Consider the following 27,155-nt stretch of genomic DNA (forward strand, 5'->3'; position numbering starts at 1 on the left):
TATGATGAAAATGATAATTAAAAAAGGACACACGAAAAAGAAAAGGTCACATGAATCACGATAATTTTGAATATTTTCCCAAGTACTAGATATGCAGTAGAAAGCAATATAAACAAATAAAAATAATATTACTTTCAATTTCATTCATCCGTTATATTGTGTAACTGCCATGTTTTATTATATCCATCTAAAGTTCGTAGCAGGATTCACAAGGCAGGTTATAAAGTGAATGCAAAACCCAGATTTATAGTGCGATAAACCCACCCTTAGATTTATTTGGATTCTTACAAAGATTTATTTGGATTCTTTCAATTCTTTTTAAATCTTTAAAAATCACTTCAATTGTCTCCAAAAGTAGAATGAACGTATCGAGTAGAAATTTACTAGCTTACGAAATACAAAGGATTTTTATTATTTGAAAAGTTTATATTTCTAATCTTCTTAACGATTTGTTATTGAAATTGACTTTACAAGTCAGTAACTACCTGTGTGAAATTGTAATGAAATCAGTATTGTTTGTTTTCATTTTAAATCATTATTGTTAATTTCATACATGGAACTGTTTTCTCTGTAAAGTGTATGCACTTTTTAAAGAAGGGCATATTTAACGTGACCAGACTGTCCCTTTTTCCACTTACGAGTCCCGGTGTCCACGAAGCGCAAATGCATGACAACAACGACGCAAAATTGTCCCGTTATCAGAAAGCGCGCGAGAATTTAAGCTGCTATATTAAAACATATTTGTTCTTCTGATAACTAAACAGTTTGGGTACCTATATTTTGTGATTCGTACCTTTTATGCCTACTAACTTTTTCTAAATAAATAACTTAAGTTTTTTTTCCATTGACTACTTATTATTTGATCTAAAATAAACCAATGTCCCGTTTTGAGTCAAAGAATAAACGGTCACTTTAGGCATACTCCTTCCTCAAAGGCTGGCACACATATAGGTGTCCATGGGCTACGAAAAAGTCTAAAAAGTCTGTTAAATGTCTACGGAATACCAAGATAGTTCATAATGGTACTCTCAGTCTACTGTCACTGAAAATGTATGTAACAACTACAGTTTCAAAAACAATTTCGTTCTTTGTAAAATTACTCGATTGATTGATACTTGAAACTCTATAAATAAAACAGACATAGATATATGTCTGTCTCTCCAAGATTGATAAGATACTTTAATTGGAATTTCGACAATCTAACCCGCTATTTACCTAAACTGACTCCGATTCGGAAATTACACGTCTCACGTGATTGCTTCCACATAAATGACTCCTAAGCATGTGGTAATAGCTTCAAATACTTGACTTTGCTTGTTTACTTTTAATCTATTTGTCCTTAAATAGGGTGAAAGATGTAAAATATATGAACGCATAAAAAAAGAAACAATTACCCATAATATATAAAGCTGGATATGGCCGGTACAGCCGGTATTGGAACCCACGAATAAAACGATTCACTAATCAGATAAAACATTTTTTATTATTCTACTGTATAATATAAGTAATACATGGGGTATAAAAATAAACTTAGTAATATCTCTATACAAACTACTTTCGTTATAACAATATTTTGCTTCGCAACAATTTGAATATTCGCTCAAATTAATTTATTTTTAATAAATGCTATAAAAGTTGGACTAGATGAAAAATATTAAAGAAATTTAAAATAAACTCACAATTTCTACATGGGATTAACTATCACTCATATCTAACATCTGTGCAAGATTTATAAGTGCTGCCATGGCACAGTAGATATCCGTAAACCTGGATATAATTTACGGTTCTGTTGGTTATTGAAAAGCATATATGGCTGATCATACATGGTTGACATAGCTGATATGGCATGATAACCAACAAAACAGACGCAAAAATTGATTTATTCCAAAATTATTTAAATAATTATACAGCTATGTGTAAAAAAGTGCTACAAATAACATACAAATATAATCTTATTACCAAATATTCAAAAGAATCATGACATAAAATGATTTCACTTAAAATTATCATGCAGTCTTATAAACTCTTAAATCGAGAAAATTCTTTCTTCTAGAGCTTCTTAGATATAAAGTATACATCAGCATCGCTTGGCAAGTAACTTTACAGTGACGATAGAATACACAAAAAAATGAGAAAATAGGAAAGTTATAAGATAAAGACGATAGAAAAGCTTTGTAATAACTTGAATATTTTGATGAATACTATATTTTATGAATACAATTATAGCAAGCAATGTATTCGTGGCTATGGGATAATACTTTATATAATCCTTCTCACGTATCTTGAGCTTAAATTAGTTTACAACTTCTAGAAGGCAGAATAATTGTGAAGGATTAATATGACTATTTACAATTGTTAAAATATCAGACATGGCGACCGTAGTTCCTATTTTAAATAGAGTTAAGAATCTTTGGTGGTACTGTACTTGTTATTAATCTATGGCTTAATTTTGCTACTCAGAGTCTGACAATAGCTCCATGCTGGATTCTTCTGCAGCGAAGTTGACATCGCACATGGAAGTGCTTGGTTCTGATTGACATTGCTCTTGAAGTCGTTTTAAGTCTTCGCGACGTTGGCGGGAGAAGAAACCATACTGAAAAATAATTTAATAATATTCCTTTTTTTTTTTTTGTTGGGATTACTAAGAATATTTTGTACCCGTTGTTTTGCTAGTTATTTTATTTGATTTTATATACATTTTAATATATGTTTTACAAAATGTTCTTATATTTTAGAAAATATAGGTTTGAACATACTGTAGATATAATGTAGTAACTTCAAAAATAAAAAATAGATACCACCCTGCCCATGGGCTCTCTCAATGCTAGAGAGGTCGTAAGGCCTTTTAAGAATTGTTACGCTCTTTTCTTGAAGAACGCTAAGTTGAATTGGTTTGAAAATACTTACATAGCTGATTAATACCAAAATAATCCCTTAATTACATATATATGTCAACGTAAAATTGTAAAAACCGTTAGATTGTAATCTATCTCGCGAGATTGTAAACTGTCGAAAAATTGTGAACTCAACGTACTGCTTACAATTTAACGTATTATTATTCGGTAGATTTTAATCTATCGAAGTGAAATCGTCAAATTCTGAAACGGTACGCACCTCGCGCGCTGATTTATAATAATACATAACTTCAATCCGGTTAAACAGTTTTTTCTTTAATACGTTAAATTGTAAGCAGTACCTTGAGTTCACAATCTTTCGACAGTTTATAATCTCGCGAGATAGATTACAATCTAACGATTTTTACAATTTTACGTTAACATATACACTGTTTTTAGTAAGGTGCTCTTTTGTTTTGGCTTATACCTACTATCAAATTGTGTCTCCGTGTATAAAGAGACAAAGATTTCTTTATAACAGTGAAAAGGACTTATTTATCTTTAAAGATAAAGTAAAATATTGATTAGTTATTATTATTAATATTGGTTAGACTATTTTTAAATTTTATTAATTTTTTTTTAATAATGTCTCACCTTATACATCACGAATACTATAACAGCTAGTAGCAGTATCCCTGCTATACAGCCTACTATCACAGGCCATATGGGCTGTGCGGGCTCCAATGATAGAGTTGTTGTTATATTTAACATTCTGTAGATAAAAAATACACCGGACTAAATAAAAACTGAGGTATCAAAAACATACAAAAAATTATATATATTGCTCTCTTGTTGGTTAAATTTAGTATTACTTTTTCGTTTTTCTAAGGTAAGAAATAAATAAATATTAATATCTAAAAGCCTTGTAATCAGCTTTCTATATAAAACAATAAATGTCATATGTCACTGACCTTGAAAACGATAATATTCATACAGATATAGTTATTTCATAGAAAGAAATAGTACGAGCTACGAAGAATCGCATGCTAATTACCATTGAGTATAAATTCCCTACTTTATAGTCAACATAATTGCACTGATTTAATTAAAGTAAATACCGGTCTCTTTTCATCGCAGCGTAAACGTAATTAGACAGTAAGAGACGAAATAATAATTTATTAAAATAGTGCAATAAAAGCGATTTAGACTTTTAATGGTATAATTCATTTATAAACTCACCTATTTATCTCATCCACAAGAATAAGACTTGTCGTTATATTGTAAATAGGATTCTCTTCCAAAAAAATACCTGAAACGACAGTATTAGCTTTTGTGAATCTTATTTATTTATTTATTTAATTATAAGTAATCTTACAGCTAACATACAAAATATTACAAAACAAACACTTATACAGTACAAAAAGCCAAAACAGATTACATAGATATACAATATTATATAAGAAAAATGTAACAAATAAGCGCATCAATAGAAAAAATATATGCAGAGAACTGAAATTTAATATTTAAAACAAAAAATAATACCAAATACAACCTAAACAAAATTCGAGTCTTCCCGCCCCTTCAAATATTTTCTCACATGTTCCTTGGTGAGGTGGAAAATATCAAATTCCTCATAATTAGTGTTATAGTTAGATAAAACCCGAAACATTGGTGAATTATGCAGGTAATTCGAGTTCGTACGAGGCACATGGAACAATTTTGAGTGTCTTGTCGCATATTTAGAAGGAATTTTAAAAGAAATTAACGACAGCAAATAGGGGCTATCGATCCGCCCATTAAGGATACCATGTAAAAAAAGCAGGTCTTGCTGACTTCGCTGACTTTCTAATGAGTCTAAATTAAAATAATTGCAAGAATGCGCATAACTATCGAAGCATTGGTATTTTTTAAAACTAAGAAATTTTACAAACTTTTTTTGTATATTTTCTATTGCTTTTTTATACTTAGTATAATATGAAGACCACATAACACTCGCATACTCCAGCACGCTTCTAACATAAGCAAAATATAAGCTTTTAATGCAATGTATGTTATTAAATGTCTTGCATGACCGCTTGACAAATCCTAGTTGCATATACGCTTTGCCTGTTATGTCATCGATATGTTGTGATAGGCCCATTTTTTCATCTAATAGTATTCCCAGGTCTTTTACTAATTTTACTTGTTTTATTGGGGTGTTATCGATTTTGTAAGTGTATTGAATTTTTTTGTTTTTACGCGAAAAAGTTATCTTATTACATTTGTTTATATTTATTGAAAGTTTATTTTGTTTATAGTATATTTCTAACCTATTAAGATCTTGTTGAATTTGATTACAGTTATCTATTGATTTTATTCTTAAGAAAATTTTTTGGTCATCCGCGAACATAAGATGTTTAGAAAAGTGAAAACAATATTTTATATCGTACAAATAAGCATTAAATAATAATGGGCCAAGTATTGAACCTTGGGGTACTCCTGATGTAATGTTAGTGAACATGCTTTTGTACCCGCATATTACTGTTGCTTGCCGTCTGTTAGTTATGTATGACTTTATCCATCTGTAAAGGTCACCACGTATTCCAAGGGAGAAAAGCTTATGTAACAGGATAATATGATCAACGCGATCAAAAGCTTTTTCTATATCCGTGTAGATAGCGTCAATTTGGTCACCCTCATCCATACCTCTCAGTATATAGTCAGTAAAAATAGTCAAATTAGAAAATAGTCAAATTAGAAATCTTTATCCAAAAACATTTTATATTCACTGCTGGTGGGTCGTGAGGGCTAGACTGGACTGGCCGAACACTTCACATAGTACGTACGATTAAATTTTAATTTAACCGTCGTATGTCGGAGGTTTAAGGTGGTAAGTGTCATTCAGCCAATCCTTTGTTAGTTGTATGACTGGACATTAGCTCTCTGCTGTTTCTGCCAAAACTACGCTAACGCTGCATCAATTATAATGATTTGGTGCTCATTTCCATGCAATAAGTAGGTCATACATACAATGTCTTCTCAAAAAAGATTAATAAAATTAATTGAACAAGAAGATATTTACCATTTTTCTGTTATTGGCAGTATTTTACAATATTTAATAATTTCCTTTTTAATTCTTACTCAACAAAAGTTTTATGAACTAACCAAATCTGTCCAAGTCAATGTACAAGGGTACAAGGATGGGTAGAGAAACTTTGGCGGGTATGGCCCACGAACACTCGATCACGGGTCCCTCAGAGCAACCTTTTATCTTATTGGATATGTTCACCTGCAAAAGAGTTGAATTTATCTAAACTTGTCTATCTAGAGTCTAGGCGAAAGTTAACCAAAGAACGTAATCTATAAATTTATTTTCTTAGTCTATTTCTTGTAAAAGATTTATTTACACAAATACAGTATTTACAATTTTCTTAACCTATAAAGTAATAATAACGATAATTAAAAATAAATAAAATTAAAATTAAAACAAATTTAAAAAGTTTGGTCCCTGTGGCAGTGTACCTTTAACGCTGGCAACATTTCCTCGCTGTATTGCGAGACTTATTCTTTGAGCCAGGAAAGTGCCAGCTCTGCGGTCACCGGTACTATCTACCAGGCGCCAACTTAAATCTTTAATAAGCGCCTGTGCACTTGAACCCCACGGCCCAAGAGTCTCTACTCCAAAGGGAACAAAATTGAAGTTGGAGGAAAGACTCTTATATTTGTGCCGTTTGTTATTTTCTGCCTGCTCTGCGGCCGCGCCAGCTTTTTGGCTTGTCCGAAGGAGATGAGACGGGGCAAAGGTGTCTACACAGGTAGCATCCCATACTAAAGCCCGTCCCATTTTCCAAGGGATCAAAGACATTCCATCTGGCCGCTTGCCATCGTCTCTTGCGATGCCTGTTGGCTCCAAAATTGCTGGAACATTGACGGAGGCAAGAGAGCGGCGTATAATGTCGTTTAGCGCGGCATGGCGAGAAAAACGACCTGCACTCTTTTGGCAGTGTAGGCCATGGTGTCCAAGGCTACTTACTTCAAAACCACAGGGACACTTATGGGGAGTATATATGGGTACTCCTAAGCGGAGGCTGATGGCAATTCGAAGTGATTCAGGGTCTAAAAGGGTGCCAGTGTTTGGCGAAGGATAAGCATTAAGCCAATGCCCAGCTTCCCTAGACCCCACAGCCATCAACCTTGCACGGTCTGTTATTGGAATGTGACCTAATAACTTTTTGAATTCACTTTTGCAAAGAGGATCATCCCAGCTCCTTTGAAAGTTGACGCCAGAAGGCAAACTCAAGCCTGGGTTGGATGCTATCCACACGTTTCTTGCATCTGTCAAATCCGCAATCTCGTAGTTTGTAGAATAAGATCTAAGGATTTTACCTACCAGACTGCTAGATTTGTGAGCAGATGAGAGAAACGCTGTAAGAGCTACACTTGTTATCTTGCGTACTCCTAATCCGCCAAAGCGAACAGGAAGCGATGCTTGATTCCAAGAAGGTGTATCAAAACGAACATTTAAAATAGATTCCAAAGAAGTTTTTAAAAGATTATCCAAATCACTTAAAAAAACTGAATGATTCCATAGAGGGCTACAGCGAAGTACGTAAGATAATTTCGGAACAAAAAGGCAGAATTTTAAAATGAACAAAGCTGAGTGTGCTGTAATATCCAGAAGACGGTGAGAAAGATCTTTAAATTTTGATATTGTCGAGTTAATGTATTCTTCAAAACCTTCTTTGAAAATCGGTGCTCCTAAGAGGTACAGCGATTTTTTATTTATTATTTTTATATTTGGGGCTAAGGTATTATTTTTTTTTATTGTATGGTCGGTGTCCATATTCTCACCATGGAGATATATTTCACATTTATCAAAATTTAAAGTTAGACCCATTGAACTAAAATCTGATATTATCTTAGATAGATCTGAAAGTACTACATCTGCGTTACCTCCTAGAGTACCATCGTCAAGATACCAGACGTTAAAATTTGATTTTAAATTTTGTATGCAAGAATTTATTGCGAGACTAAAAATTTCCGGCCCAAGAGGATCACCTTGTTGACAACCAACTTCTGAAGAGAGTTCGTAACTCTTGTATGTTAATTTTGATGGCTCTGAGTAACACTGTAAAAGATAGTTATATATTTCTGGAATGTTTTCAAAAGACTTAGTCAGCAAGGTGTCCCTGCTGATTGAATTAAATGCATTCTTGACGTCAACTTTCAACAACACATCAAATTTTTCGTTAGAAAAAAGAGTGCGCAAAGCGTGTATAGCAGCTTCACAGCCGCCTTTAGTGCCAAAGCCAAGTTGTGTTGGTTCAAAAATTTTGTTCAATTTACTAATTATATGTTTTACTGCAATTTTCGAGGTTAATCTGCGAAAAGTGCTACCTACAGCAATTGGCCTCACCCCACCATCTTTTTTGGTAAGAGCCACCAAGTTTGCCCCATATAAAATAGGAGCAATAGCTTGGTTTATCTCCCCGCAAAGCATTTTATTAACGAGTTTTTTAAGAGCTTCTAAAAGCCGAACACCTGTATCACCAACACTGAATGAAGTTAAATCTTTAAGATGTTGGGGTGACAGCCCATCCAAGCCTGCAGCTGATCCTGGTTTAAACGAATTTATAGCGTTTAGAATTTCATCCGTAGACTGAATTTGAAGGCAGGCCTGGACGTCTGTGGGAGGGTCTAAAAAAAAAGGTGTGTCTGGAGCACTGGGGTGCTTTGACGTAAGAGCTGCAAGTGTATCCGGGGTGTCAGGGGCCAGTACATCATTTGAGAAAAGAAGTCTGGCGGCCCCTTTTAGATCTCCATCGTTAATTTTTTGTTCAACTATTTTTGAGACACATTTTGGTCTTTTTCGAAAGGTTCTAATAGCCGGAATTAAAAATGGATTTATACATGTGGGATCATTACAATTGTTTTTAAGTTTTTGAGTTAGCGAAAGGTTATCACTGGACTGTACATGCAAGAAACTATACGGAAAAGTCAATAGTTTCTCCCATGAGTCTGTACTGTTTTCTGTTATGCATTGTGTAATATATGATTCTAATAAAGAGGCGATGGAGATCCGGGCACCTCGAGGTATGCGTTAACAACTGGACATGTTTTTTTTAAATTCGAAAGTAAAGTTTGAAGTTTTATGTGGTCTGGTGTTGCTTGCCTATCTGTGCTGTTATTAAAAGAAAGTTGTGAATTTTGTATAGTGTCTCTGTGTATCTTTGTTTTGTGTATTTTTAAGCCCCGGATTGTATTAAAACTTTTTTTACATAGGTCACAGGTCAAATTTTCCATATGTACACTCCACTCCGCGTTTATGAAAAATACAAAATTAGTACTCTTAAAATAAGTCAACAAAAAAAAACTTAAATAACCTTAAATTAACTTAAATACATGACAATAATATATAAATATACAAAGAAAATATGAAAATAAAATAAACACACAGGCATCAGCAGGAGCACAACACAAGCAAAAGCAGGAGCACAACACAAGAAGAAGCAGGAGCACAAGCAAAAGCATAAAGAGCACAAGCAAGAGCACTGAGAAAAAAGAGTTCAGGTTTAGGAAGAAGCAAATTTCGTCTGACCACTATTAAATTGTCCGTTTCTTAGACTTTACATAATTTAATTTTTTATTGATTTTGTTTATTTCCATTTTTTACGCATTAAATATCATCATTTTGCATCATATTCCATTTAATTTAATCAATTTTTATTTCTAAATTCTCATAAATATTTTTTTCATGTTGTCACTTTGACAACTTTTACTCTAATAAAAAAGTACTCTTACTCTGTACCTTATTTATTTTTTCCTTGATTTATAAAAAGTAGACTTTGCACCTAATAACCGGAAGTGAATATGGTTTCGCCGGAAATAAAACCCTTATTCTACTTTTCTACTTTATTGGTAGTGTTTGTAATAAGAATGTTTGAACCAGAGTAATAGCCTCATTCAAATCCAAACGATTTACCAAGTTTTAACTAATAGAGGTTCGATTCTCGATAATAGAACTATTAGCATGGCTCGGAGGTACTATTATCGGTTTTAAATGTTTGAAATTTCCCTTAACATTTAACTTAATATGTTAAAGTTGGTTGCTAAATGTTTTAACGGGACATTTTGCACCGATCTCTACTAACATTTTAAATTTGTGGCGTGAACTATATTTTGTTGTGTTATGCTGCGGTTATGGCTTATGTTTTTATTTGGAGCACATAACACGTTCGTAGAATAGAAATGTTTCCATTTTATAAATGTTAAATTACTATATTATTTTGAGCTGCCAACAACAGTTTGTTTATTTAGTTGAAAGCGGATGTCCTAACTACTGGTTCGACTATAATTAATACTGCCCTGCGATTCTGTAACTCACTTTTAGAACTCACACAGCGGTTTTCGCATCGGCGGTCGCTCTCAAATCAGTCGTGAAGCAGTCACTTTATGATTTGGCATTCTGAAAAGGTGGGAGCTTGTAGTTTATTGTTTACTAGCGACCCGCCCCGGCTTCGCACGGATGCAATGCTGATACTAAATTCAAAGTGCTATAAAGTATAGGGAGAACCGCGGCCTCCGACGCGCTGCGTCCCGCAATTTTTAAATTTGTAATAGCTTCGAAAATATTCATTTAAATCATATGCTGTAAAGGGCCATATAGATCTATATTAAATGAACAATGTATTCAAGGTATTTAATTGGTTAAGGATTAATGCTATATTGGTTAAAATCGCTTCGAAAATTAGCCATTATTTGTCGTAAAAAGTAAATGACAAAAAAAAGTTATTGTGGGTTATCCATAAGAGATAGACATATACCATCACGGACTTTTCTGTAGACCTTTTCAATGTGTACAATACTTAGTACATTATTTTGATAAAACTCGTAGGGTTCAGCCTGCGTTTGCAATGTAAGCGGAAAAAATGTAATTATTTACGACATCACATTAGAAACCTCAAAAATAACAGTACTTCTCCACTATTTAATGGATGTTATTATACATATAAACCTTCCTCTATCACTCTATCTATTAAAAAAAAACCGCATCAAAATCCGTTGTGTAGTTTCAAAGATTTAAGCATACAAAGGGACATAGGGACAGAGAAAGCGACTTTGTTTTATACTATGTAGTGATCAGAATGCCAAATCATAAAATCATAAAAAATAATATGTTTCTAGAAAATTTGATATTACACAATAATAAATAATACTTTTTATAATAGCTGTTTTATTTACCTTTTCTGGTAAGAGAAGCTGCGCAGACAAATTGAAACAATCAGATGGGCCCAAATTTATAACCTGGGGAAAAAGTTGTATGCTTATCGATAATATTGACAAAGAAATGATTAGACAAAGTTATCGAATACAAGCGAACTTTTACATGCAACATACAAATACCCCATTATTTATTGTCTGTCTTTTTTATCCCGTAAACATAATTTGACAAAAAAGAAGAAGAAGATTTATTAGAACAACACTTAGTTTTTATGAATAAAAATGGGAGGTACAATTTACCACGATAAGAAGGAAAGATGTTGATGACTAAATTTTTATTGCACTTTATAAAATTTTATATTCTTTATGATGCTTACTAATTTAAATTTAAACGCAGAGCATTCACAACAGAGGCACTTTTTGATATGGATACAAAACAACAATTTTCAAAGTAATAGAGCTTTTTTAAAGGGCTTTTATACATTTTCATGTAACGTTTGTTAAGTGTTTGCAAATAATCAATTGAAGTGCTGCTATTGTGTGGTTAGGGGTTTATAGTGAAAAAAGGTATTTAATATAAATTGATGTAAAATATTTAATACCTCAAAATTGTGAACGAAGTGAATTCTGTCACGGTCATTAAACTTATCCCTTGATACAGAGATAGTCGCATTTGGGAGCGGCTTCCTAAAAAGAAATCAGTATTAAGTTCCGTATTTTATAGAACAGTTAGTGAATCCCAGAGGGCTCGCGAGTGCGTTTCCGTCCTTTTAGAAATTGGTACGGAAGACCCTAAGTCGAATTGGTTCGGAAATACTTCAGTAGGTAACTGGTTCTACATATTGGTGGTGCGATACAAAAATTGGTTTAAATAACGCTCAGTTGTGGAACGACGGACGTCGAGCTGATACGGGTGGAATATATAAACTGAACTATTATATTAATTGTATGTTTTATTCGGTTAAAATGTCACGCAAATATTATACAAGTTTTGTCTTACGAAAAATGAACACCCACGAAAATAACTAATAGTTCCGTAATATCAATTGTTAAGTAGCTGGTTTCTTCAATGCGTTTACGGCATATTATATCCTGTATAAAACAATCAGTCAAACAAATGCAGTAGGCTATCTGCTTGCGAATTTGATACCCATTATTTTAAAAATAATTTTAAAAGCACACAACAAAAAATACATAAGTGACACGTTTTAGGATAACATTTTGTATGTACCTAAAAAATAAATATTCACAATACCACAGTAAAAGGTAAAAACCTACCCGCTGATGGAAAAACTTGCTTTTGGAGTTACAAATATCGTTAGTTGTTTCACAACTTTTTCCATGTCGGTGCCTCGGTAGAAGGGTACGTGCAACTCAACTTCTATTGGTATTTCCTTCAAACAAAATCAATTAAAAATTGTTTAGCGAGAACTTTATTTCCTTATAGTGCTGTTAGCGAGAAATAAATATACACATTGCAGTACAAATACTTTTAACTGAAACTTTATAATTCAGTGAAGATACTTTTCTGAGCCAATAATAAACTTAATTATTGGTAAAATAAACTTTGTTTTTTCACAATCATTGCAGACGGCATTAATAATAATAGTCATAAAAAATGAGAAAAATTTAATGGCCTTTGTGGTCAACAAACACACAACTTTGTGGTAAACAGTCCTTTAAATAATAATTTAAATACTCTTTATTAAATGTTTCTTATTATTTAAAAACAGTCGTACATATTTCTATTACAGGTTACAATAGGTACGATATTTTTTATCGTCGTTTTGAAAACTAATTCAAAATGCATACCTTATTATTATCTTCCGTCTGGGTGTATTCCACTTCTATTTCCCATTCAACCGACTCCCCCCTATAAAAGGGGGAGGGCAATTTACACGTAACATTATAATAATTGTCGAGAGAGCAAACGCTTGGCAGCCGTTTTGGTGATGATGGAACGATTAAGTGTATTAATGCACCATAAGAGGCTTCCTCCTTGTTCATGATGTTAATTTTTAAGCCTAAACGATGGTTTGTTCCCGGTATGTAAGGACTGGAATCAAAACGGAAGAGTACATCATAATATATTAACTACTGGCATGTCGTGTCTCTTTGCGTAAAATAAAGCCCTCATCAGACACACTCACATCTTAAACAGGGATTTAAAAAATGTATTTTATGTCTAAAGCGATTATCAAAATGTAGTTCGTCATGATCGTAGAACAATGACGGATTTGAAAAAAAAAACAAAATCCACTTTTAATCATATTTGGATACTACATTGACTAAATATTACGGCTACACAAAAATCCATGTGTTTTAAATTTCAAATTAATCAGTCGGAAAAGTGACAGATTTGATAGAAACATGTGATTTTTCTAGAAAACTGTGTAATTTAATGTTATTATTTTTATTTTGTTTTAAAACAAACCCTTTTGTTTGCTTGTATGACAATTTTCATAATAACAGAATATGAATTAAAATAGTTATGACAAAAATTAACATGATTATATTATTTTGAAATGGCTGCTCTGTAAAGTTTACTATTTGTCAGATCCGTCACTATTCTACGACTTTGACGAATTGTATTTTACTAACTTTTAAAAGAAGAAAAGAAACATAAATTATTTTTGCGTAAATGTCTAATTAAATACTTTATGTATCAAGATTTGAAATAAAGAGAAGGGTCTTCAATAAAGAGAACTATGATACTATGGGAAATTGATGTAATGGTAACTTCACACAAAACTTACCTATCCAATGATTCCAGAGTCATATGTAGCAAAGGCCTACAAATGAGATCGTCTCCACAGTCCCTAGTTAATTGGATATCAAATGAAGTGTTTAATATCGAATCGTCTGACAGCCGGGCAGCGTGTGAGGGAAAGCTTTTACTGTCTGTGAACCACATGTACTGATCGAGTTTCTCATTCATTATGGTAAATGTTTTATTACATAAGAGGCATGCATTGCACGTGACATGGAACGTTCAAAATAAATGGCTTTATTATCTTCATAGCGAACAATATTTTATAGTATATAATATAAAACCCAACGTGATATTTTAGATAGACTGGAAATTTTAATTGTGAATTCAATAATATAAAAACTATTCTTCTTCTTGTTGGCTACGAGTCTTCAAACAATAACGTGATTGATAATATTTTGACAGCATCAACCAAGTCGAAATAATTATTGTTTCTCCGGGAATCGAACCCAGGACTGTGCATAAATATTCCAAATTGGTAAATCCATTTTAAATTTACAAGATTGTTTACGACTTGGAAATTTAATTTTACAACAATATTGTGTATAAATACGCCTTAAATTTTAATAAAACAAACTGTATAACCGTTTTATAATTAATTTACGTTTCCAGAAAATATAAAAATATTGAAAATGAATACTATCCTTACCTTGAAAGGTTTCGCTAGGCGCCAAATTGAATTTCATTGAAATGGGATTTGATAGATCGGCCGTCGGCTGCCAACAAATTGTATTTTATACAATTTTAATTTCGAAATTTGATTTTCGAGGACGGTAAACAAAAACTTGTTATTTAAAAATTTATTAACTACAAAAAGCTAGTATTTTTATACCAGATAAATATTTTTCAAATAACGTCCAACCATGCGTTAACTAACCAACTATAAATTATGGGGTGTCGGGTTGAAATCCCGTGTGGGATAGAATAATACGCAATAAAATAATAAAAACACAATTTCAAATGTTCTAAGAAAATTGGTCAGTAAAGTTTGGGCACGTAAACTGTCGCGCTTGATCGTATATCATGCCTCGCCTAGGTAAATATTAAAGTCATTGGTCATCTCAGATCCTCTCCAAAATTGGCGTCCGTCAGAATTCGGTCAGATAGTTAAGTGATTAAAACAGGAGTATTAATAACTTGCACGTCTGTCTTAAAAAAAAGTTTCGAAGATTTGTGCCTGGGAGTAAGGATAGGGCTCAGATGTTACCTGCCTGCGCCCATAGGCGAGCTAAAGGCATCCGTCAGGTTTTAGTGGGTAGGGTTGTAAATATTGTGAGTCCCACATTATCCCTGCTGGAGCCAAATGCGGCAGGGATATGAGTAACATTTCCTGATGTAATGAAAGGAGTATTATTAACTTACGTGCACTTTGACAATTTGTTCTTCACACATTTCGTTTCCAGGCTTAATAGAGACGCTATACACAGGATCACCGTCAAGCATAGCGCGGTTTCCTTCGCTGTCCACCTCTACAGTTGCTTTCAGATCTATCAATCATTTTACTTTAGAATTTCTATCAATCATTTAACTTTAGAATGCGGTATCTTTTTCTTTAAATGTATATTACAGACAAAAGAATTTATAAAGTAAATCACAGATACCTCATAAGCAACGTGCCTTAAAGAATATAATCAAATCAGAATTCACTCAAATCTCACCTAATTTGACATGGGACCACATGATCTTTTCAGTGGATTTAATGCAAAACTGCGCCGTGAAGTTAGTCGCATTTGGCTGAAGATTCATCGCGTCTGGCACTTGTATGCTAACTTCAACGTGCACGGTTGGTATACATCTGAATACATATGCTGTATTGGATTTATATGCTCCTACTCCTAAATCTGGAACGAAAATGTATGATTTATAATACGTCGTAGATAGGACTTTCCTTGCTCTACGAATAAGTATCGCAACACAGCGAGGAAATGCTGCCAGCGTTAAAGGTACTCTGCCACAATTTTTAATTATTTTTATTAAAAATTGTAAATATTGTATATTTGATTGTTATCTTTAGGTCATAATAAACGATAGTGTATTTTTTGATTTATAATAATTCTATTATTACATTTCGTTTGTATTCGTATTATGCAGTTTTCCTTTTACATTTAGTGAATTTTAGTAATTGCAATATGGAAATTGAGGGATAATTAAATTTCAAATGGTTTTTCTACGTATATTTAATGTAATATTTACAAAAGGCATGATGAAAAAGTAAATCAGCCTCAACTAAACTATTCATTGAATCTCATTTCTCTTGACAAAGAGACGAAGGGCCACTAGAGTTGTATATTATATCGACCAGATTTAGTCTATACCTAAATTAGATAAATAACCATTAATTAAAAATCTTACCGTTACAATTATTATTATCAACATCTATACCCTTAGAAATCGAGCCCCCAAAGGTTTTTGCGCCCGCAACCTGAATTCTCTGTAAATATTTACTATTTAAGCCAGTTTTACTTCCTCTATAAATGTATACAGCACCGGATCCATTGCCTTCCCACGGAGAGCCAATGGCGACATCTGGAAATGATTGAAAAATTAACAAAAAGCATGCTCGTGTCGCATAAAAGCTACAATATATCTCTGTGATATATCATGGAGGTTATATGATATTTGTTTTGGGTCGGACGGAGTTTCGAACCCCTATATACAGGACTACGAGTATAAATAAGCATGGGTAGTCAAATACACACTATATTCCCGCAAGTAATAGGAAGGATATGGGACGCTAATGTGATCTTTGTAACTTAAACAGACTAATAACTGATCCAGGTAATTAAATGATATCGGAATTTAATGATGTAATATTATATACTGGAATATAATACAATTAAAATTGGTTTTTATTTTGGATTTTAAAGCCTAATTTTAAGCTGAAATGTCCTTATCGTTCGCAAAAACATAAATATTTTTAAGTCAACGGGAATAAACATGTGTCGAATTGGACATGGAAAGAAATTGGCCGTGCTAAAAATTAATCTGGAATTGGATAGGCAAAATATCTTTTGTATAACAATTAAGGTTTATAATAATTTATCTAAAACAATAAAAAATATTCCTACTAGAGTTTTTAAAAATCGCCTTAATGAAAAAAGAAATTCTGTTTTGATAACGTAAGAATATATTTTAATAATGTGATTTTTATCACTAAAAATAATATAAGAATTCACTATAATAATATGACTCATAATGTTTGATGCAAAATTCCGTTAAGACAAATTTGCACATTATGTGTGGCAGAATATGCGAACTTTAGATTGTATAATTTTTTTTAACTATATTCTTGCAAATAAATTATTATTGTTAATGTATAATGCTTCATTAATCAATGGCATTTCTGTAATTAATAATATTTTTTAAAACTGAATGTTTGACTAAAAAATGTTTTGTCATTGAACAAAAATATAAGCCTATTTATGGTAACAAAGCATCGCTTTTCGCCAAGTACCTGAATAGCCATCTCCGTCTACATCTCCAAGGTCAGCAATTGTAAGGCCGAAATGTGCCCCACTTTCACTCGAACCACGGACAAATCCGGCAGCTTTTAATGTAAAGCTATCCTGAAACTGGAGTTACCATTAGTTTTCTAGGGACGTATGTATTGGATAGTGTTAAGGAAGTAGGTAAAATTAGGTTTAATATAAACCAAATTAGTAAGTAAAAATATCTATCAAAGAACGCGTTTTACTCTATGGGACTAGGTCTGAATTGTCTATGGTGTGAATTGTCTTTAAAAACAAAAACAAAAAAACAAACTCTGACAAATTTATATAAGAAATAAAATGAACACATTATAAGTAAATGTTTTTCAGTGAGTAAGGATTCAAGTTTTTCTCCCAACTGAAAATATTTTGAAATTTATAAGGCCATACAAAATTAATAGTTAGAAAGACCCGGGCATTTTTCTCCTTGCCTAATAAACACGAGCAGATCTAGCGTTCGCACCTGTCGACACAGTCAGACAATCATTTACTTCTGATAAAATGGGGTGGTATGACAACATCACAAATTCCATTTATTGAGAAAAGATGCGACGAAATTTCATCAATAAAAGGCCGGCAACGCACTCGCGAGGTATGACTCGAGACAGATTGTTAGTAGCACAAACGTAATTATAATTAATAGTCAATTACCCGTTGTTCAGTCAGGTAAACGAAAACAGCGCCCTGGTCATATGTGATGGTGTCGTTCTTATGCACGTAGTTTGGTGCACCGACAAGAAGGTCAGTGACCCCGTCACCGTTGATATCGGTACAGCATAATGTTGCTCCGAAGTACGAGCCCAGCTGATCTCCAACGAGTTTCGCTTTGATCTCTATTGGATCTAGCTCTTTGAAAGACGGCTCGAATATCAGTACCTGTATATTGAAAATTCAAATAACGCATAGTCAAAGGTAGCGAGAGTGGAGTACTCCACATCTATCTCTTTTTATCACATTGCACGCAACTTTTGACAGAAAAAGACGAAAGAGAACTTTAGTTCAAATCATGTTAAAAAGTGATATTCAAAATCGATTTTGGTATAAACTCTAACTTAGGTGCTGTATCAAAATGCCAAATTCACTCTTTGTAATAAAAAATAAATTAAAGAATTTATTAATCGCCGAAAACGAATTTGATGTTTTTTTAGATACATCATTCATATCAAAGCATTCCTTGACGAGTTTAAATATTTTAATTTAAAATCTTACCTGTCCAAATCCAGATTTAGATCGCGGTGCACCAGCAATGTACAAAGTTTTCCCATTCGCTTCGAATACACCAGATTCTACACTGTATCCTGTAAGGTAAATAATTATAAATATATATTGTATGTTTAATAATCCTAAGAACCTGCGCCGGTACTATGTAACTTCCAATAACGATATTGCGATCATGACAATTTCGTATCCATTTTTGATGTAGTTATCAATATTCGTAGCGCCTTGGAATAACGCGGTACAAATATGCAACATTGAAATTGCAGAGTACCAGGGCAGTGCTGACTAGAGAGTATTTTGTTATCAACACAAAAAATTAAGAAATAGCTGTTATTGCTTTAATAAGATAGAGTATTATTATTAGTATAACCATAAAGATATAGTGATCATATGACAATATCAACAATTTTTTATATTTTATTTATTTATTTAGTTATCAAGCCCACAACATCACACACAGTCCTAAGTCCACCAACTATTTCACAAAATCCCACATCTAAAATGTGTGACAATTAATGCAAGCATAAGTTTCTCTGTAAAAAAATCAAATAGAAATTAAAAAAAAAAACACGACAATGCAAGCACATATTTAAATAAAATCAATTTTTTAACATAAACATAAAATAAAATAAAATATATGTTATTGTAAGCAACTTTTATGTGTATGATAACATTAAAAAACATAGTAGAATCGAAAAAATCCATGATTAACAAAGTTTACTTTTATAAGCGAAAATTTTTTTGAAATTAGTTAGGACTGCAAAAAAATTTGTCACAGAAATCACTATTAAAATTAACAAAAAATCGTAGACACCCACAAAAACTTGACTGACTACATTACATTAGCGGGACTGATGCGACGCCATTTTGAAGATAAAGGCATTTTGGCGGATTCTTAAAATTATAAATGTATAATTTGATTATTAAGAGAATTAAATAAATTTCAGAAGAAATCTATAGGTGCCAATAAATAATATGAAATAGTTTTTAAAATCTTGTCAAATAGCCTATTCAAATACAAAATGATTTGTTATTAAAGATAATATATAAATATTAATAATTCATGGTTTGAGCTATATATCAATGACGAGGCAATTTTATTAGACTGCTGTCATTCAAATTTTATACTACCGTCATTTTAACTTTTTAGAATTTGGTAATATTTTATATCTACGAGTCATATTATACTTTTGCTTTAATATTATGCCAGCTAAAGGCCAATCTTTTCGAAACAGCAAATAATAATAAAAATAAAAATATTCTATTCGAAATAATAATACTAAAATCTCTGATACCCGCTATTTTAAAAATCTAAAATTGGAAGTGTAATATTTTTATTATGTTTTACTTTTTAATTTTTATTTATGTTTTTATTTTAAAGATACCCATATAATGTAGATATAGCATTCAATATGATGTGGTAAACTTTAATAAATTAATGTTAAAGATCTTCAGTCTTACCTAGGTAATCATCTGGTCCAAGGTCCTTTGTGTAGTATGGATTTGTCACGGGCTGTTTACTGAAGAATAAACTACTGGTTGGCACGGTGTCCGGATAAAATTTGTACTCTATTATTCCTCCTTATAATAAATACATTAATCACAATGAGAACAGTCTTTCAATTTTAAACTTTGCGTTTAATTGCTCAACAATAGAATTTTCTTTGTATGTATGCAAATAACACTTGCGCTTACTGTGAAGGAAAACATCGTGAGAAAACCGGCATACCTTAGACCATAGTGTCTGTTACCGTTGTTTTACCGTTCGAGCGAATGTTAAATTGGTGCACAGCCGGGGATCGAACCTACAACCTCAAGGATGAGAGTCGCACTCTGAAGCCACAAGGCCAACACTTCTGTGGCCAAGAACACTTGTAACGTTAACGTAACCTATTTTATAATAAAGGAAAAATGTCATGCAAGAGACGGAGACATCTGTCTCACACCGGCTTACGGGACATCAAACAAGCTTTTTTCATACAAACCTGTCCATTGCAATAGTCCGGGTGCTCCAATAATGACAGTATTATTCTCGGTCACTTTGATGGACATGCCTGCTTGACCATACGCGTAGAAATTTAGGTGAGTGCCGTACTCTCCGAACTCCTCTCTGGACCCGTCAGTCATGAAGGCTTGTCTATCTAAAATAATTATGGAATGACAGATTATTTGTCTGCTTCGTTCATAGATAACGTGCTTTGATTCATGTTCCTCACATCAACACCAACTATGCAAAAAACTCAGTTTCGTATCGCGCAGCCTGGACATACAAAGACCACTATTTAAGCCTTGACTTGTTTTAGTTATCGCAGAATATGGTTAAAAGGATTAAGAAGATCCATAGCGCTAAATCACCTGATTCATGATCATACCCCACATACACACTCTCACGTACATACCCTCACTTTCACACCATCACACAACACAGCCGAATAAGGTATGACTTATTTTCATCTATTTTTTAAATTACCTGATTTATAACAAACTTGTATTTTATTGTAAAAATCACCCGATATTGTACAAAGCATCATAGACCAAGCTTTTTCTGTGATTGGCTAGCGTCTCCGCGGGAAATATTGAGGGCAATCGTGAGGCTTACAATAGAAGTGTTATTCATATTCTAATTATTAAATACAATAAGTATATAGCAACTATATTGATAAAAACTAACCATAAATATATATATATTAATTATGGTAAACATACGAATTCGTTATACAATTTTAAAAACCCCAATAATAATTTTTGTCGATATTATGTATTCCGTATTTGGCTATATCTTTAGTATAGTTTTTGTTATACATTATTTATGTTGTAAGTTTACAAAATGTTTAAATAAATATGTGTCTTCGTTCTTTTTGTACGCCGATACAATACAAATGCGGGTAAGACGTTTGATTAATCTTATTGTCTTTATAAAGTACGTTTTTGATGACGTCGAGTTTTTGAAAGGCTTTTGAATATGCCACACTAATTACCGTAACTCCTTACAGTCACATAAGTCTTTAGCACTCTACCGCATCGAATTGTATTAGAATCTTGAATAGTTTCATTCATTTACTCAGAATATTTTTGTGAAAGCGAACTGTCTGGTAGTGTTTAGAATGCTATTGTCAAACCCTTTGGATTATCCGCTAGTTCAAAGTTTTTTAAAAGCAGATAATATATGACTTATGTTGAAATAGTTGATAGATTTTTAACCACATTAGCTTTTTACCATCAACCTAGCAGACGAAGAAAAAAAAACTAAATTTCTGCTATAAAATGGTGCAACAATACCTCAAACTTTTTTTTTATGTCTTTGGCACGATTTGTGCATTAGCCAGCGTCAAGTATAGGATTTTTTATAATTCGTGCTTGTGTTTTTGATTACCTTACAACATCTTTGCAAGGAAATCCACTCTTCGTTGATGACCTCTTCGAATCCTTTTTACTCACTATCACTATGCTTTCTAAAGCTTCTTCACCCAATATTTGTATTTACATATCACAAAATAAGCGGGTAGTTTAAAATATTTTCGCTACAAAAGCATTGCCCGAGACGCGCAAGATCTCGGGAAGCATTAATGAACAAACGTTATGTTTGAGTATAATGTGTTTGAAAATGTATTTATTTCTTTCTCTCATTCATGCGTTCTACATGGCCAAACCATCTAAGCATTCCCTTTCGTATTCTTCTCACTAAGTCCTCTTCTTTAATAAATACATGAACCACTAAATCTTCTTATTTTGAAAATTACTTCCAGTAAATAGCTGTACATTTGACTCTAATATTTCATTATCTAAGTTATGTGTCGCCTAGTATTGAAAACTTATTTTATAATATTATCAAGACCCACATATGGAACAACAGAGCATAGCTAGTATTTTATATTTATGTTGAACAAACGTCACATACGTTACAACGTAACCCATTTCATATTGTGAAATTAAAAAAAAAACTATTTGTAAAATCGTACTTACTCATTTCTTTTAAAGGCAGAAGGGTATTGCCCCTTTTCTGTCCTTGTACGTAACACCCACCGTTCATTAACAAGTGAGTGTTTTTGTAAGGAGTCGCATATCTAGGTGCACACATCTAAAACATAATTCGTACATTTAATCATCAGTTTTAAAAGTTTTTCTAGAATATTTTTTGAAAAATTAAACTTCAGATATACTACTATATTAATGAACCTAGAAACCAACATACTACTGTCGAAAATGTATGAAAAGGTATATTAGATATTTATCTACCTTGATATTTGTGTACCTATGTATAAGATACTCAAAATTTTATCACTTCCCTATATGTATATTTTAGAAATGTCCTTATTCGTTTACAAAAACATGAATATTTTTAAATCAACTGGAATGGACAACTGTTGAAGTAGACATGGGGAAAAATTGGCTTTTTTATGGCAGTCAAGGTTTATAATAATTTACCAAAAAGTAAACTACTAGACTTTTTAAAAATCGACTTAAGGTAAAAAATATTATTCTATCAATGATTATTTGCGTAAAACATTATAATTAATATTGATTTGATAACTTAATAATATATTTTAATCATGTGATGATGTACATAAATATAAGAATTGACTATAATGATATGACTCCTAATGACTTCTATTCTACCTTTTAAGACAAATTTGCACGTGTGGCAGAATATGAGAACTTTAGATTGTATCAACGTAACATTTTTATATCATACCTTGCAAATTAATTATTATTATTATAGAATAAAAGCTAAATAAATAAATAAATGTTCTTAACCATAATTGAAATGAATACTAGGTTTATTTTAGTTTTCTTATGTCATTAGATTTCCCTGATGTTTAGTAAAATCAAATACCAAAGAGTCCCTCCCAGTTTTAAGAAGCTTATAGCTCGACGCGAGCTCGAGTCGACACTCTCGTGCTAAGTAGGACGTATGTCATATTATGTATTTGATTTCGGAAGTAAAAAAAACCTTAGTATTAATAAAGAATTACCAAAAACTTTCCACCAGGTACGACAGCAATCGTCGATCCCAACCACATATCATTTTTAAAGAAATCTGAGTAGACCGAGAATCTTCGGAAAATAAGGTCTGGATCTGGAAAAGATATTAAAATACTTGTTCAATAGTACAATGATGGAGCTTAATTGTGAAGATACATTTGTAAGTAAAATTATATTATGTAAGAAACCTTTTATTGCAAGTCAATTGGCCACCTAAACTTATTGGTTATTCATACCGTAGAACATGGCCAATACAGGTTTGGTATATGTACATATAATTTTTATTAGATATTTACATTTTTATACAAATGTTTTTTCTCATTTGGCTTAGCAAATAAAAAGGAGTCTACCCGTTCGAAGAACAAAGTTAAAATATGATCTATCTATCTTATTTTCAACCTCGTGAAATTTAAAAAAAAGGTGAAATTTATTTTTTATTTTTAAGTGTCTTTTGGGTAAGTTTCTGGGCCGGTACTGTGACTCCCAATAGAGGTACCAATCCTGATTTTAATGGCAAGGTTTTATACCGTCAAGCTTGCATATCAGTGCAACATATATTGTATGAACATCAAAGTTGTGTTCGAACCGAGTAGCGTTATTGTATTCATATTTTAACTATACATACGATTGAAGGTTTTAATATTCGCACTACTACAAAAATATTTAAAATCTGGACATGCCCGACGGGGCGCGAATAATCTGATTTAATAATGAATCACTCACCCTCGTTTGCCAGTCCAAAAGACTTACACGTGACATTTTTCACATTAAGCTGCAATTTACACTTATACACTAGACCAGTTGAATTAGTAGGATTATGAATACTTTTCGCTTTGGGCGCACCAATAAAAATTCTGAAATTAAAAATGTATCTTATAATACTAGTAGTAAGTAACTGGCATTTAATCAGTAGCTATAGTTTATTAAAACATTATATCCACCTCCATAGTTTAGCTAACCTTTGAGGGTCTAGTTTCAGTTCCCCATGAAATAATAATTTTGGGCGAGTGTGCTCAGAAGGCTGATCACTTCTATAAAATAATGAAACAGCTGCAGAAATATTAAATATAAGAAGACTACGCACTCCGAACCGAGTATTAAACACTCAGTTTTTAATATATTACTTTGAATTTAACATTTGTTGCTTAGATCTATAATAGACAAAAAGTTAAGAGTGTAATGCAGTTCGGAGTGTTATTATAATAATGATCAGTGTTATTTTTTTTTATGTAATCTCGCTTTGGGCCGAAGGGTCTTGACAGCGCAGCTTTTTTAGCGAGCGTTGCTCGGCCGGAAAAGATCAGTGTTTTAACATTAGAACTACCTATGTCTATACTATTAGTCTTATACTGATAATAAAATATAGCACAAATAGTGTGTCCGATCGTCTATCGCGAACTATGACTCCTGAATGTCAAAATAAAAAAAAAACATAAAAGAGTTATACATTCATAGTTCAAAACTGTTAATTACAAACAAAAAAAAGGGTGCGTGTACTTATGTACGCGCGTAAGAAGTTATACTTCTTTGGCATTATTAAAAATTGTTTGGCTTTGTTCCACCTCCAGTTTTTGATGTTTCTCAGCGATAAGATGACAACTCTTTTTTTGTATTCAATATAGTGCACTTACACTGATTCATCAATTGTTTTTTGTCTCTTGTCCTTATATTTGCTAGATTAAATCAGAAAAATTACATGTTTTGATTAAACAATGTGGTCATTTTTTTAATCAAAACATTACTCGATAATAATAATACATACGGATAGTTAACCTCAATTGTATTGAAGCACTTAGGAAGGTTGATGAGCACAGTTTTTTCACAAATATTATTTAGTATTGGTTTAAATATTCAATTTAAATCACTTCTGATTATAATTCAAAAAGCATTGCTAAATTTCTTTGAAAAAATAATTAAAACTCCTTTATTTGTTTAAAAGGTAAATGACAAATGTCATTATGGTCATTCAAAATTCTTGGCATACGAAATTCACGCATATTCTATTTCTTTTTACTTGTAGATAGTCTTATTCGTATCTCGCTCGCGCACGCTATAATCACACTCCTAATTTTGTGTCACAGGTGCGCGCGCATTGTAAAATTTCACTCTCATAAATTTTTCATATCGCGCCTAAAGAAGTATAACTTCAAAAACTGTGGTAAGCAATTTCAATTTATAATGATTAGACAAAACAATGAATCATATCCTATACTATGAATGACTCATTAATGTCATTTAGTTTGAATATTATTATATACGTATTTACAAAGGATAAAATTATTCCAAGGTATAATAATTATAAGTGGGGTCGTAAAGCTATCTTAAAGACCGGTTCACTACAGATAACACAATTTTTTAAAGTATATTATGAATGTGAAAAGGGAGATTTTATTAATTATTTATACAGTGGGTAATAAAGTATTTCCGTCATTGTTCAACTCGACAAATGACTAAACTAGTTTCATTGTCGGCAAACATACACACATATTTAAGCCAATATATGTCAAGCCAAACAATTGCGAGTTACTTGCTTAAACAAAGATTAATTATAACTTACTCAGATTTATTCAAAACAACACTGTATCCAAAAAAGTCAGCAGGCTGCTCATTATCATCCCGGTAAGGTTTGAAGGTCACACCAGATTTAATGTGAAACACACACTCCACGCACACAAATAGCAGACACAAATACTTTAACATTTTTACTGATTTGTTAACATGTTGTTTCTATCATGGTTGTAAACAAACTGGTCAAAGTGACACTGAATCAATGACATTAGAAAATGGAGTTGTAATTATATTTATTTACGATTAATGATGTAATTACTTTGAATTGAATTACTTTGTGCATACAAACAATGCGAAATATATTATATTTGTGCGTTTAAACCAGATATGTTAATATATTTAATGGGCATACTATGAGAACAATAATGTTTAATGTTTAATTTTTGTTTTAATATTAGGCTACCTCCCACCTCTGTGTGACCCTATGACCCCTTATAGTATAGTAAGTATTACTTTTTTCAGAATAATTCACCAATAAAATTATTAATATAAAAAATAAATCAAAAATCTTGTGTTCGTCCTCTCCTTTTTCTGCCCTCTTGACCTACACAAACATCAAACTCTCTCAGGTAAATCCACAATTAACATCTTCTCTCTTCACTCCACTCACACAGCTGGCTCTGCGACCCAAAAAGTGTCTTGGCCTCCGAAATAAAAAGGAACTTCAAGAAACTTCTTTTCCTTCTCTCTTATACAAGTAAATTTCTATATTGGAATACTCAAAAACTATAACAAAGTAATAAATTAGTGATTAGCCGTAAATCGTTATTAACCTCTGTATAAATGAGCCATAATGACCTATAATTGTAATTAATGCGAAAACGCATTTATATCAATTTTAATGCCACAGCAAATTACTGTTTGTTTAATTATATGCAGACATCAGCTAGTAGTATTGTGTTTTTATACAACGTTCAAGTCTAGGGAACATGTTGTCTATAAAATCTATAGTAGGTATATATAAAAAGTATCAATTTACTTACTGATTCATTGTATATTAGCAATGCAAATCACGCATTGAGCGTTACGTAATAGCATTCGCATGCAATTCTCTCAGATGTTTTTTTTTCTTTCGAAATTAACATTGTGTGAAAC

At 32.2% G+C, this 27,155-nt stretch overlaps 1 protein-coding gene across 1 annotated transcript; it reads right to left on the reverse strand.

The window, feature by feature from the left end:
- Positions 1-1,461: 1,461 nt before the first annotated feature.
- On the reverse strand, positions 1,462-26,433 carry LOC125051085 (integrin alpha-PS3-like). Its single transcript, XM_047651234.1, has 22 exons — positions 26,050-26,433; positions 24,216-24,346; positions 23,483-23,586; positions 22,473-22,587; positions 20,495-20,650; positions 19,971-20,090; positions 18,501-18,589; positions 17,943-18,167; positions 17,258-17,369; positions 16,156-16,329; positions 15,462-15,644; positions 15,166-15,290; positions 14,453-14,519; positions 13,790-13,934; positions 12,846-13,089; positions 12,312-12,427; positions 11,636-11,720; positions 11,055-11,117; positions 5,979-6,102; positions 4,074-4,143; positions 3,489-3,606; positions 1,462-2,593 (listed from the first exon to the last, which is right to left on the reverse strand). Exons 1-22 carry the CDS (start codon positions 26,190-26,192, stop codon positions 2,453-2,455), a joined length of 2,850 nt encoding a protein of 949 aa, XP_047507190.1. The 5' UTR covers positions 26,193-26,433; the 3' UTR covers positions 1,462-2,452.
- Between the last annotated feature and the right edge of the window lie 722 nt (positions 26,434-27,155).

This window comes from Pieris napi, chromosome 7 (genome assembly GCF_905475465.1).
Source record: "Pieris napi chromosome 7, ilPieNapi1.2, whole genome shotgun sequence".
In the NCBI taxonomy this organism is placed as follows: Eukaryota; Metazoa; Arthropoda; class Insecta; order Lepidoptera; family Pieridae; genus Pieris; species Pieris napi.